The following is a 14,884-nucleotide window of genomic DNA, read 5'->3' on the forward strand; positions in this document are numbered from 1 at the left end:
CTGGCCCCTGCTGCTTCTTGGGGTTTTTCTAAACTTTGTAGGTGGTGAGTCTCATCCAGAACATCACCCACAGGGAGTGGGGGGGTCCTTTAATCTGTTTTTGGAGTCCAAGAAGTGGTCCACAGCATGATAACCCTAGAAATCAAAGGCAAGGCTCCCCATGGAAGGTTAAGTATTTAAAAGGGCCTGGGTGAGGGGGAGCCTGGGGGCCTCACTCGGTTAAACGTCCAACTCCTCATTTCGGCTCAAGTCATGATCTCACGGTTGGTGGGATCGAGCCCCATGTCTGGCTCTGTGCTCACGGCATGGAGCCCGCTTGGGATTCTCTCTCTCTCTCTCTCTCTCTCTCCTTCTGTCCCTCTCCTGATCTCTCTCTCTCTCTCTCTCTCTCTGAAAATAAATAAATAAACATTTTTTAAAATGGTGGAAACCGGAGAAGCCAGCAAAAACCACGCCGTGGTGCCGTGTCCCTGTGCCATGAAGGAGCGCCCAAATCCTTCCATGTACAAATTTCGGCATCTCTCGGCACATCGTTTGGGTGTCTGGGTTTTGCCTAATCCAGCACCTGGGTGCAGCTGGGGTGGCGAGGGGGGGGGTCCAGCACCATTGCACAGACATGTGGGTGGAACCTTCAAAACGCTAGAAAGAACTAAAAGTCCCTGTACTGGGAGGCGTGTGTTCGCAGACGCCAGCTGTGGTCCACCCACATCCGCCCACAGTGTTCTCACAGTTGGGAAACGCTTGCCCTAGAGGAAAAGCCATGGAACCAGAGTAAAAAGGACTTTCTAAAACACAACCGAAAGGGGAAAGAAAACCCCTTCGTTAGGCAGCAGGAGAGGTGTGAATTAAGCACACTGTATACGCCGTGCCTACACCTGCCATTTTTGTAAATCTGATTCATTGGGGCAGACTCGTTTATAATCTATCTTTTTATTTTTATTTTTTGAAGTTTATTTTATTTAAAGAGAGAGCGAGCGGGAGAGGGGGAGAGATTGAGGGAGAGAGAGAATCCCAAGCAGTCCCCACGCTCAGCGCAGAGCCTGATGCAGGGCTCAAACCCACGCCCCATGACATGATGACCTGAGCCAAAATCAAGAGTCGGAGTCTCGATCGACTGAGCCACCCAGGCGCCCCTGGGTCAGACTTTATCACAAAAGGAATGGGCTGTTCCGTTCCAAACTTATAAAGCTGTATGAGAATCGTGAGGGACCCCTATTTTCATGTGATTTCGGGCCCCCAGAAAGAATGGGAGCTGCGGCAAGCCAGGAGTGACCAAAGCCATCCTGAACAAATAAAACATGATCAAAGGCATAGAAAAGTGAGGCTCACACACAGCCCGGATTTGGAAGCCACACCCACCTCAATGTAAAGTGCAATTTCTCCTAATGAACAGAAAGGTGGTTTCTGCTCCCAGCGTCTGCTGTCTCCAGAGAGACAATCCTCCATCTAAACTAAAATACATGCATTTCATCTGAACAAATGACCCAGATCAACAATTAACACCAGAGTCATTTTCGTGCTTCTCCTGAAACACAGACATCTGCTGGTTTTATCCGTCGATAACATCCCAGCCTTCTTAGATTGAGAAGAACATTTATTTCCCTGGTAGAGTTTAGAGCCCTTGGATTATTCCCACCTACGGGTCTCCAACTAGGGAAGGGTTTCTATTCAACTCTTCCCCACACTTTCCTATGTATTTTAAGATTTCTAAAAACAAACAACGCCCCTACCACCATAATGCATATAAATTATAGAGGTTCAGTAAGAAATCTTCCGCAGGTATTAAGAACTTTAATACCAAAAAAAAAAACAAACCCATCTCAAATGCAGCATTTGTGCTTTGCACAGAAACTTCTAACTCAAGTCCTTGGTCTTTTTTGAGTTACATTTCAAACTTGCTTCCAATCTGGAATGCAATTACTAAGCATCGGTGCACACCGAGGTGTGGGAAGAAGCGAGAACCGTCAGTGGCCAGTGGCTCGGCTCTGTTTTCCGTCAGAAAGCGAACTGGATGAAGCTGTTAGTGAAAAATATTTTTTATAGCTCGGAAATTATGCTGATGGGGAAGAATGGATTGGGAATTTTGGAGAGCATTCCGATTCATATACTGCCAGCTCTTTTGAAGCAGGCAGGCACGGCACTTCTCAAAGACCTTTACCATTGGTGCCCACTCACTCGCAGGTCCCTGTGGGGCTCAGACAAAGAGCGGGCTTGGCTGAGGGGATTTATTAAGACTTATCAAGCGATTCAAGCCCTGGATTTCCAGGGAGATATCTCTTTGCCTCCTGAAAGCAAAGTGTGGCGTTTGCCAAAATGGCCAGGGTGATGCTGACAGTTTTGAAAAGTGCACGTACGGCCGGGAGAACTTGGCAAATGCACCTGACAGTTTTTCAGCTGGGATGTCTGCACAAATCCTCGGAGACCCAACCAGAATCCCCAGAAACACGTCTTGCATGTTTCTTATGTCTCTAGAGCTCCGTCGGCTGTGTAGCACCAGCACCCTGGGGATCGTGGACCCATACCCTGCCCCCATCACAAACACATACACCCACGAGCACACAGAGACATGGGCACGCACAATACAGAGACACACACAAACACACACGCGTGCACAGCACACGTAAACTACCACACATGTATAGGCACACGCACATGGCCACACACATAGGCAACCACAAACACATATGCACACACAAACACAGGGATAAACACACACGAACACCGACATACCCACCACACGATACACACTATGCACACATGCACACAAATACACATACATGAACATACACATCCACATCCACATCCAAGCCACTCACAAATATAGCTCAAAAGAGGAACAAAGAGAACCATCAGCTAGACCTTGAATAGTTCCTTCTTCTGAGTTTTCATTTGGTTTGACCTGAGTGAGATGTGAAAAATACCTCCCCTCTTCCTGTCTTTAGTACACGGGAGCAACTATCTACAGAAAATTTTTGTCTGGGCGGCTGCAGGAATAAATAAAATATTTCTTTTTTTAAGTTTATTTCTTTATTGTGAGAGAGAGAAAGTGTGAGCAGGGGAGGGGCAGACAGAGAGGAGAGAGAGAAGAATCCCAAGCAGACTCCACGCTGTCAGCACAGACCCAATGCAGGGCTTGAACCCACCAACTGTGAGATCACAACCTGAGCCAAAAATCAAAAGCTGGATGCTTAACCGACTGAGCCAACCAGGCGTCCCTAAAATGCTTCTTAAAGGTGAAGTTTCCTAGTGTTTTTTTTTTCATTTTTTTTAATGTTTATTTATTTTTGAGAGAGAGAGAGAGAGCAGGGAAAGGGCAGAGAGAGAAGAGGACACAGAATCTAAAACAGTCTCCAGGCTCTGAGCTGTCAGCACAGAGCCCGATGAGGGGCTCGAACCCACAAACCGCGAGATCGTGACCTGAGCCCAAGTCGGACGCTTCACCGACTGAGCCATCCAGGCGCCCCCAGTTTCCCAGCGTTTTTAAGACTTTTACATTCACACTTACCCTTACTGATTTGCAAAAAGCCGCCAACTGTTGAGATGGGAATATTGTCAAATCATAGGGATGTTTGCCAACCACCCGGATCGCTGGGAGGCCAGGGCCAGTTTAGTAACCTCAGCCAACATGCACCCACCCAACGCGGTCGGTCCTATTTGCCGAAACCCCGGGGGAAACTGGGTGTGCGGATGGCAGGGGCAGGGAACCTGGAGGAATCGTGGAATCCGGTCTGGGAACCAGCACACGGAACAGAACCAGCCACCTCGGTCCATCGGAGGTACGAGCCTGAACACTGACACTTTGTGTTGAGCCCTGAGTTCATCGCGGATCTAAACTCCAAACTCCGTATTTTAGCATGCCTCCCCAGCATCTTTTTAAATTAGTGTTTTGGTTTTTTTTTTTTTCTCGTAGAGAATGCACATGATATTAATCGGGATAGTTTTGACTGGAGAGATGGCCGCTAGTTCAGAAGGCATTCATGTCGTGTTTACATGGACAGAGCTGTGGGCTGAGGCTTTTGAGGGGAGCAAAACCAGTTTCACTGCTGTTTTGAGACAGGAGGCAGTTTCCGTCTGCCGCCGCTGTTGGACGGGGTCGTCCCCGGATGGCCCCACCCGCACTGGCACCTCCAAATCCCGCTCACGAAGTGGGGGGCAACCAGCGTTCTGCTCAAAACGCACAGACGGCTTGTCGCCTAATGTCGTCACCGTAACACTCGGCTACCCACGTGGCCGTGAAACTAAGAATGCACCTTCCCACTTGCCTCGATGTTCTCGCTTTCCCATGGGTTCTGGAGAGACTTCTGGATGGTTTCAGTCTGGGATTAACCTGGTCTGTTTGCAAAATAAAAGCGAGGAAGTCAGTTTTGCTCTGTACAGGTGGTGTTTCCTGGGGCTTGCTGGGTGCCGTTTATCCCCAGGGAAAACGTCTCGTGTCTTCTGTTCTTGCTGTCTCCCGACTTAGCGTGCCCATGGATTTCAACCCCACTGTCTCCGTGAGGTCGCTGCTTCCCTACCCCCATCTCCTGGTCTCCAAAACGGCACCCCCCTGCCCCCAGACCCAGGGGACGGACCTCTCACACCCACAGTGTTTTAGGTGAATTCTCATAGAAGCACCTGTCCCCTCTGTGCCTTCAAGGATGCATAAACCTGGGGCGCTCCCAAGACAAACTAACCAGGATTAATCTGAGTCATTCCATCCTGCAGCAAGGGCCTTTCGCGCTTTGGATGGAATTGTTTGTTCGGACCCACGATGTGAGTATCCCATCCACTAAAATCCCGCTCAGTTTAAGCAAACGGCGTCAGACCCCGGGGCGCTGCATCTCAGAACTAATGACTCAGGTCCGTTTTTCCACGCTGGGTTACGCCTCTCAGGATGCGGTGTCTGTCATGTAGATGGCAACCAGCAGTGAAGTTAGCCCATGGCTTCTAATGGGCAAAGAAACGTCGAGAGCAGATACAACCCCGGGAAATTTTTGCTAAGTGGATGAGAGTCAGTGTCAAAGTTCGGCGAAATTTAGAGCCCCTGTGGTTTCATACCAAAATGTTTATTCTTTTGCTTCTTAAATGTTACACACGCCCCCGCAGATGTATGGGAAAAAGGGGCCGTTTGGAAAAGGGGGTCCCAGCCCTCGTGCAGTTTTTGACTTTATGCTGAGTTTTAGCACAAGGAGCAGATTGGACCGCCCAGGAGCGACTGTATCTCGCTGAACGTGCCCACGTTCTCTCTCTCCACAAACTCCCCTTCAGGGACGCGGTACATGTCCCGGTTCTCACGGCCACCCTCCGCCACGTGTCCACATCGTGGACCCGAGCTGAGCGAGCTCGCTGGGCGAAGTGTCGGGCTTTGCAGGCTGCCTTCAACAGGCTCCTCGCCCCGGGGGTGGGGGTGGGGGTGTGTGACATCCATCGTGTCCCCACCCACCACGCAAACCCCCCTCACCCCCAACGTCTCCTTTCCGGGGGATGCGCCTGGCTGACTGCTCATGACTCACCCTGTCACTGAGTTTAGATGCTTCTATTTCAGAAGCGAATTCCCATTATGCTTGAGCCAAATGTCAAGTATCCAAATGGAGATAAGGTGAGAAGGAGCAGACTTCATTTGAATAATTATGTTGGAATTAGCATGTTCTCTCCAGAAGTGAGGCCACCCCTCCAGGGGATGTTGGGGGAAACCTCGGAATTATCCCAAGGCTAACAAAAAAGCTCCTTCTGCAAGCGTCAGCCACCTTTTAAATAATCTTTGTTGTTACTGCTGGTGGTTATTTCTGACATTTTATTTTTTTTTCCTTTATACATGTCCATGCTTCCTACATACTTTACAACAGACACCCGTTTCCTTGATTGAAAACAATGATTGAGATCGGTACTGGGGCGCCTGGGTGGCTCGGTTGGTTAAGCGTCCCACTCTTGGTTTCAGCTCAGGTCATGATCTCGCGGTTCTCGAGTTCGAGCCCCGTGTTGGGCTCTGCAGAGTCTGCTTGGGATACTCTTCCTCCCTCCCTCTCTGGCTCTCCCTCACTCTCTCTCTCTTTTTTTTTTTTTTCCTCAAGATAATTAAAAACTTAAAAAAAAAAAAAAAGATAGACCGATGCTGCAAAGGATCTGGGACTTCAAAGGAACCATCATCTTGAGACCCTGAGTCCAGGGACTGGAGGGTTAAGGCCATTAAGGGATCCTGTGAGATGCCCACATCTGCTTTCACCGGAGACGTAGGTCTGTTCCAGCAATCATGTCCAGAACCGCTCTGCATAATCCCTGGTCGCTCCTCTACTAAGGGGCTCCTCCCTTTCTCGTGGGGACCATCGGGCCCAGTGCCTGCAGCAAGGATGGCAGGCCGTGGTTTCAGAAAGAGCATAACTTTCTTTCTCGTTCCTAACAGAAAAATTCAAGGATGAGCGACTCTTTTTTGCTATGTCACCGCACTCTTGCATTCAGGGCAAAGCCTCAGAAGCTCGATGCCCACGGTGCGGTACCTTTTAATTTTACATCAAATGATTCGGGGCTCCTGGCTTCATTCTCCAGTGAGATTTTTGAAAAAGTCAAGCTTTACCGACCTCACTCCTCAACCCCAGCAGTAACATGTTCAGGACTCAGAAGTCCAGCTCCTGGGGGCAGGTCCGGTGATCTGCTCCTGTTGATAAACCCACAGGCATCCTATAGACAGGAGACACAGGAAAATGACAGTGCAGCTGGGGTGGACGGTCCCTCCCGAAGCCATGCTCCACTGTGAATTTTGCGAGGCATCGCCCCTGGGGTCACAGGGCCGCCTCAGACCAGTCTGTAGGACCTTCCTACCCCTGTTCCTGAAAGTTCCATCTCTTAGACTTGGTCTTCAGATACGCAAGTCTACCTGGGATGTCACGTGAGCTGGCCGTGAGCACCGCCAGAACAGAAGGTTCTACCCACTGACTCCCACTGGGATGAGACGTCCCTCACACGGATAAGAGAGCAAAGATGGGGAGAAAACCACTCCTATGATCAGGAAGTTGCATCTGGGAGACAGGGTCAGAATCACACAGTTCACGCTCTGGGAGCAGTCGTTTTCCACTGGGTGCTGGCCTGACCTCCTTTTTTCACATTAAAATTGGTATGACAAAATAATTTGAAATTATAGAATCATAATGAGGTGCCAATGTACAGACGCAGAAATTTTAGGATGCTAGTTTGTTATTTCTGTTTAAGATCTGTCTTTGAAAGAAAGACAGCATTAAAGATTTAGCTTAAAAGTAAAGTATTTAAAAATCTGAATTCCTGGGGTGCCTGTGTAGCTCAGTCGGTGAAGCACCCAACTTCAGCTCAGGTCAGGATCTCGCGGTTCGTGGGTTCGAGCCCCGCGTCAGGCTCTGTGCGGACGGCTCGGAGCCTGGAGACTGCTTCGGATTCTGTGTCTCCCTCTCTCTCTGCCCCTTCCCTGCTTACTCTCTCTCTCTCTCTCTCTCTCTCAAAAATAAATACACAATAAAAAAATAATAAAATAAAAATCTGGATTCCTGTCTCCTGCCCCTCGTACCATTGGTGCCATTCATCTCCCTTATATGTGCACGTACAGAATTGGGTACATTCTTGCTACTATTATTTTGAACAGATTTTTCTCCGTTAACATCAATTGAGAGTAAGAAAAAATAAAATTTTTATTATACCTTCGAGCCGCGCCTACCCGCTCGCGTCGCAGCCTCCAGTGCCACCGCTGCCTCCGCCATGCCCAACATCGTGCTCCTCAGTGGCGGCTCCCACCAGGACCTGTCCCAGCGCGTGGCCGGCCGCCTGGGCCTGCAGCTGGGCAAGGTGGTCACTGAGAAGTTCAGCAACCAGGAGACCAGCGTCGAGATCGGTGAGAGTGTGTGAGGGGCGAAGATGTCTCTATCATCCAGAGTGGCTGTGGGGAAGTCAACGACAACCTCCTGGAGCTTCTCATCATGAACAACGCCTGTAAGGTCGCGTCGCCTTCCAGGGTGACTGCCGTGATCCTGTGTTTTCCGTATGCCCGACAAGACAAAAAGGACAAGAGCCGCGCTCCGATTTCTGCGAAATTTGCGGCCAATATGCTGTCAGTGGCTGGGGCAGATCACATCATCACCGTGGACCTGCATGCCTCTCACCTCCAGGGATTCTCTGACATCCCGGTGGATAATTTGTACGCAGAGCCCGTGGTCCTGCAGTGGATCCGGGAGAACACTGCCGAGTGGGACAACTGTATCATCGTTTCACCTGACGCGGGGGGAGCCACGAGGGTCACCTCGATTGCGGACAGGCTGAATGTGGAATTTGCCCTGATTCACAGAGAGGAAGAAAGCAAACAAAGTGGACCGGACAGTTCTGGTGGGCGACGTGAAGGACCGCGTGGTCATCCTCGTGGACGACATGGCTGACACGTGTGGCACCATCTGCCACGCCGTGGACAAGCTACTCTCAGCTGGAGCCACCAAAGTCTATGCTGTCCTCACACACGGGATCTTCTCTGGGCCGGCTATTTCCAGAATAAATAATGTCGCCTTTAAGGCTGTTGTGGTCACAAACACCATTCCGCAGGAGGACAAAATGAGACACTGTCCCCAGATTCAGGTTATTGATATCTCGATGATCTTGGCAGAGGTGATCTGAAGAACACGCAACGCTGAATCTGTGTCTTACCTGTTCAGCCATGTGTCGCTATAGATCCCGGACGTGGGTATTTTGAGGCCACAACTTTCAAGTACATATAATTCCACTGTGGAAGTTCATAGTTTATATATTTTGAGGTTGCCAAAGGTGACTTCAGATTGAAACCTTCTGTGTAAATAATGATAATGCCTATGGACATTTGGGTAAAACTCTGTATGTAGAATTAGCCTTTTGTTTCGGAGTGAATCTTAGAAAATTTATAATACCCTGAATTTTGATTTTTTTTTTAAGTAACCAGATGTCAAATGAACCATTGGGGTTATTGTGCTTAATGTGACCAAATTTTATGTGGCTTAAGATGGCCACGGACACATTTACCTTCTGATAAACATTAGCCATATCAGAGGCAATGTAGTTTGGTGTCTTTTTTGTTATTGCCACTTCTGAAAAACATGTTACAACTATCACTTACCTGCAGTGTCACGTTCTGAAATTCCAAAATTTGTGTGCGGCAACAGATCTGATTGAGAGAGTGTCGAGATAGACCCAGTCAGCTGACTGGTGGCACTCACGCTGTGCTCTGGCCATCCCGGGGGGACAGCTCTTTGAGTGGCTCCTGTCCCACTGTCTTATTTTACAGCCTGTTTTTAGCTCTAGCTTTTACGTTGCCTTTTTTCCGAGAATTTCATGTTGTGGGTTTCCACCAAAGCACAGCCTCCCCTAAGCCCCCTCAAACGTACTAGTCTGATTGTTATTTTGTTTTTAACATAATAAAAAGGTGAACTTTTGTGACAGCCACCAAATGCATATTTGAACATTCCATCCTTCGTTTTAATTTCCTATGCCTTTGCCTTCTGTAATCAAAAGTAGCAAGTCTCCCAGTCAACTGATTATTTTAACTAAAACTGTTAAATGAACAATGTCGGTAAGGCTGACGAGAAAAGCATAAATAAGTAAGCATTAATTGGTCTATTAAGATCATGTTAACACGGTGGCAGGTGCCTCTTGGAGGATGTTGTGAGTTTTGTTAGATGCACCTTGGTGCACAACCACCTGAATTTTTCAGCCCCAAAAGAGGAGAACCTGCCTCAGAGACAAAGCCCTGGTTACAGTAACAGTCTCTCCCTCTGCTCAATCTCAAAACTCGAAGAGAGGAGACCCTCTGCTCTAGATTCTGCTGGTGGCAAAATCCAATCTTTAAGTCATTAACAGACTTGAACCACAATCTTTAAGCTTTCAGACTTCACTACAGCAGAGGCCGAGATTTAAAAGGATCATTTTGGTCATTGCGTTGTGCTGTACCTTAAAAGGTCTTCTGAGAAAACAGTGGTATTACAGCCTGATAGTGTCAGCCCTATGATATGGACTGGCTCTATCTAGGAAGAGTTGACTTGAGACCTGGAAAGAGCCTATTTCGATGTATGTGATTCTTAGTTTCAATAAATGAGTGCTAGCTCTTTCTGGGAATTTCTACGCACAGGCAACTGAAAATGTAGTCATGTGTGCACGTGAGTAGACAGCCTAAGCATACTAGTGTAGACATGTTGACGTGACTGCAAAAAAGTTGATTTAAAGGTAATCATTTCACCTTAAGATGGACTCTAAGATCTAAAACTAGTTTTAAAATCTTCACATAAAAAAATCTGCATAGTCGTTATCATGAACTGTTTGTTTCTCTCCTTTAGCCTCACTTTTTGTTTTCAGGTACTTATGGTACATTAACTGATTAGGCTAGACTTGGCCATACACAGTGGCAATGTAGTCCTTAACTGTTCGATGGTTTCACTTCAAGAAGGATGATGAAGGTGACCTCAGGAGTGGCCCGATCCCAGAACTTGGGTATCCCTTGCTGCTTGCCTGGAAACATTGAAGTGATGATGAATTGAAGTGATGATGAATTGAAGTGATGATGAATTGAAGTGATGAATGAATGAGCCCAGTAGATTGGTTCTGTCCAACTCTGCTGAACGGGGCTGGACTCCCAAATATCCAGCCGAAAGGGGGGCCAGAGAAATTCAGAAATACCAAAGCTGACTATCTTCCAACTTAAATTATATTATTCAACTTACAGATGCTCATATTAGAACTTGCCTTTGTTAGATGTCAACTACATTCAAGCAGTGCTTGAATTTGTTTAGAATATAGGATTTTAAGATTGTCCAACACTGTACTAAACCACATCAATAAAATCATGCTACTACTTTAAAAATTTTTTATTATACCTTCAAAAAAGCTTTTTTCCGAGAGAAAAAGGTAAAGTAAGTAAAATGACTTAGCAGAGACTATGAAGGGCTTTTCTAGCCCAAAGTCCAACTCAACAGCTATTCCATCTTAATCAAATTGAACTTGGGGCACCTGGGTGGCTCAGTTGGTTAAGCATCTGACACTTGATCTCAGCTCAGGTCATGATCTCACGGTTCCTGAATTCGAGCCCTGCTTCAGACTCTGTGCTGACAGTGTGGAGCCTGCTTAGAATTCTCTCTTTCCCTCTCTCTCTCTGTCCCTCCCTTTCTCTCACCCACTCTCTCTCTCTCAAAATAAATATTAAAAAATTGTACTTAATCTTCTTACCCTGAATATTTTTGCTTCTGACCATTCCTGTGGTTTATCCACTAACATTTTATGATTTTATAAGTTATGCAAGAATCAATATTTTATAAGTTATGCAATTTCTTTCTTTTATAAGTTATGCAAGAATCAATATTTTATGAGCTATGCGCTTTCTTTCTTCTTTGCCACTGATTTACAGCCACTGTGTTTTCCCTAACAACAGCTCAATCTTGGAATTGCCATTTCCTTTTGCGATTTGTATGTGTGTTTGTGTGTGCATGTGTGTTCGCACCCAGGCCAGTTACGTTCCTCCCTCCATCCTGTGGATGTTTGAATTTTTAAAAAGTATTTATTTTTGAGAGAAAGAGAGAGAGAGAGAGAGAGCGAGAGTGAGTGAGAGAGAGAGAGAGAGAGAACACATGAGCAGGGAAGGGGCAGAGAGAGAGGAAGACACAGAATCCCAAGCAAGTTTTAGGCTCTGAACTGCCAGCACAGACCCCGACACAAAGTTCAAACTCATGAGCTGTGAGGTCATGACCTGAGCTGAAGTCGGACACTTAACCGACTGAACCTCCCAGATGCCCTGGATGTTTTGTTTCTACCACAAAAATAATTGTGAACATCTCACTTGTCATCAGATAGATGGATGTCTACATACTGTCAAATTGGAATATCATCTATTTATTTCTTTTTACTTTTATTCACACAAATGGCAACCGTCATCTGCAGCTGTTTCCTTGACAATTCCTTTTCTGTACATAGAAACACTATTTTTAGATTTCACATTGGGTGCAAAAAAATTGATACTCATAGTGCTTCATAAATAGAGCTAGAAGTAGTTTGACAGATTGGACCCACCCAAGAAGGGACCCCCATTAGTTCCCCCACGAAGCTATAATGACCAGAGGAAACACAATAAACATGTTTGTGATGGCAACATTTCCCCAAAATTCATGTGGGAAAAAAGTTTCATGTAAAACTTATTTGTTAAATAGCACTCTCTTATTGACACTCATATATTAAGTGAAGCCTCTTGTATAATTCAAGCTACTTTAAATAAGGAAAACTAGAAAAGATAAAGTAGGGATATGAATTTACACACTGCCCCTGAACACTGATGTGAGGGTAGGTGGAGAAAACGAACGTGCAGCATGGATACTCAGTCAATGGAAAGAGGTGACAAGTCCCAGGTAATGAAACTTGTATGACAATCAAACAGATCTTGAAGAGAGGACTAGATTTTTCCCTAGTCATGTTTCTAAAAGAGTAGTTGACTATGGAAAGTCTTCTGGGAGCCGCCGTTGAGAAGGAAGTTCCTCTCCTCGAACTGCAGCCCCCTGTCTATCATGGTTGTGCACTCCTCCGACGGGAGGGTGATGTCCACGGGGTTTTCCAGAAGTTCTACTTCATTCCCAAGCCAGACCCAGTCATGGGAATGGGGGATGTTGCCTTGTTCGCTCACAGCGAACCTTTTGTGTCTGTATTTCCAAGCAAATGCCACACAGTTGATTAAGAAGACCAAAATGGCCAAGCAGAAGACACAGAGCAGAGCGTACATGCCGATCTCCAAGTCAGTTAACCCCCTTGAGGTCACTGTAAGGTCACTGGGATTATTGGGTTCCGGTAACTTCCCTTGAGTGGGGAAGCTTGTGAAGGAGTCTGGACCACCACTCTTGAGCAACTTCTTATCCTTTCCTTCCAGGGGGTACTGTGGGGTTGTGCTTCTGTTGCTACGTTCCTCGTGGCCAACAGAGGAGCCATGTTGGAACCACTCCTGAACCGCTCTCTCCTGGTTTCCTTCACGCTGTATGGAATTACTGAAGCGGTCTTTGTATTCCCGACCGATGCCCTCGATATCGTTGGTGCCTCCTAGGTGCTCATCAACATTTGGTTCAAATTTGACCTTGACGTTTCCTTTACCCACGGCAAGAACACTCTTCCTCTTGGTCTTCTGACAGGGTTCGCTAATCATCATCTCTAATTTAATCAAGGGACCTTGCCCTTCACCCTGTGCAACCACAACCGGCCATTTGGACTGAAGGTTTGCCTGGACAGACACCACCATTTCATCCAATGATGACACAGTAACTGAAAAATCCTTGGGATCATCAATGTCTAAGGGTGTCACCGAACCATCACTGAACACAATCCAACAACTAAGAAAAATGAAATAAAGGCATTATGTTATAATTCATCTCCTTCAAATGTGTAAACATGTACACAGATTTATAAAGCACACACGTGGTTTCCTATGACAGATGTTTTCAATACGAAGGCAGAGAAGACTAAATATGTTTTAAAATCTGAATCAGTTGCTGTCATACATCAAACTGGCGTAAATAATGGGCTGTAACGTACGGGTGTGATGAGCAAATGTGTAGACCGTGGTGAATGCAGTGCTGTGTATATTAACGTATCAAATGTTGTGTAACAGAATTTGATTCTGAATTCTCCAAAGAGTTTGAAAGACCACGTGATGCATCTGAATCAATTTCAGGTGCAGCTAATCAGGCTCAAGATAATGTCACTTCAAGCATTCTTTATTAGGAAGGCACGCTCATTTGAAGTATCTGAGAAACGATGTCGTGTGGGGACGGGCATGCTTGAAAGACACAGTGACCTTGATATAATTCAACTGGATTTGCTACAAGTTTAAAGACGGAGCAGAGGTTTAAAGTTGCCCATAATTATTATAAACCAACAGATGTCTGGTGTCCATTAGCCATACTTGTTTAAGTAGCAGAAATAGAATTTGCAAGTATTGATGAGTACTTATTTTGGAAAAGTGAATACATGTGATCCTTAGGTTATGGTCTATCAGTAGTGCTCCCTGCCCCCCCATCACAGATAACCAGCTGCAAAGTGGTATTTGGACACATGGTCAGTGTGTAAAATTGTGGACGATTTATCCAAAGTCCTGAACACTTTTCTCAGAGATGAGACAGACTGCATAGAAAGCAGGAAGGAGTTTCAAGGACCTGTCCTAGACACAAGTGCTCTACTGATGTCCTCTGCAGATACGCAGGGGAGGGAAGTGGTCTCAAACGACCGGGGACAAAAGGACTCTGGGATCCCACCTGCTGCGGGGCTCGGAGAACGTCCTGGGCAGCCACCATCGAGACGATGGCTCTCTTGTCCGCTCTGTGAGGCTTCAGGGCAAGAGACAAGCCAGCCACCAGCCGCACGCCCAGGTCGGCGATGGTGACGCGGTCATCCAGGACGATCACCGTCTTCTCGGCCAGGATGGAGTCAGAGAGCGGGGAGAGGACCTTCAAAGGAAGCGACCAAGCTCCAGTGTCTGCTCCACACATTATTAATGAGGGGGAAAAAGGAAAGAAACCGGTAAAATGCCTGCAAAAGAAAGTGGGGCTTTGTAAGCAGGTGGCTGCCTTATTTTCAGTCATTTCTTTGTCACCATCCTTTAAACCCTGAAGTGTGTTCTCAGTGCTAAATGAGTTTCTGGAAACTAGGAACGAGCTCAGCCCAAGAAAGCCAAACCCTGCCCTTCCCTTTATTCGGCTGTGATGACAGATGCGGGTGAAGTCACCTGCCACATTAGCAGGAAACATTCCTCCCAGGGACGATAGAGCTGTGGTATCAAAACAACCCCTTTTGGGGGTGACTGCTATCTTTTTTGACCCCTGCGAAACATTGTTCTCTAAACGCAAGGATTATCAGAAACTTTGCTCTTTGAAATCCTGTCGTCAGGCAGGATGAGTCCCTCTCTTGCCTG

The 14,884-nt window shown here is 46.7% G+C and overlaps 1 protein-coding gene and 1 pseudogene across 1 annotated transcript; one reads left to right on the forward strand and one right to left on the reverse strand.

The window, feature by feature from the left end:
* The first annotated feature begins 7,698 nt into the window (after nucleotides 1-7,698).
* LOC102952982 lies at nucleotides 7,699-8,655 on the forward strand (annotated as a pseudogene).
* Nucleotides 8,656-12,400: 3,745 nt separating this feature from the next.
* On the reverse strand, nucleotides 12,401-13,271 carry LOC102952692 (transmembrane protein 132B-like). Its single transcript, XM_015543562.2, has one exon. It carries the CDS (start codon nucleotides 13,214-13,216, stop codon nucleotides 12,410-12,412), a length of 807 nt encoding a protein of 268 aa, XP_015399048.2. The 5' UTR covers nucleotides 13,217-13,271; the 3' UTR covers nucleotides 12,401-12,409.
* Between the last annotated feature and the right edge of the window lie 1,613 nt (nucleotides 13,272-14,884).

Source organism: Panthera tigris, chromosome D3 (genome assembly GCF_018350195.1).
Source record: "Panthera tigris isolate Pti1 chromosome D3, P.tigris_Pti1_mat1.1, whole genome shotgun sequence".
NCBI classification, from domain to species: domain Eukaryota; kingdom Metazoa; phylum Chordata; class Mammalia; order Carnivora; family Felidae; genus Panthera; species Panthera tigris.

Coding starts and splice junctions, on each gene's coding strand:
- LOC102952692 (XM_015543562.2), bottom strand. CDS start 13,216: ATGGTGGTGTCTGTCCAGGCAAACCTTCAGTCCAAATGGCCGGTTGTG.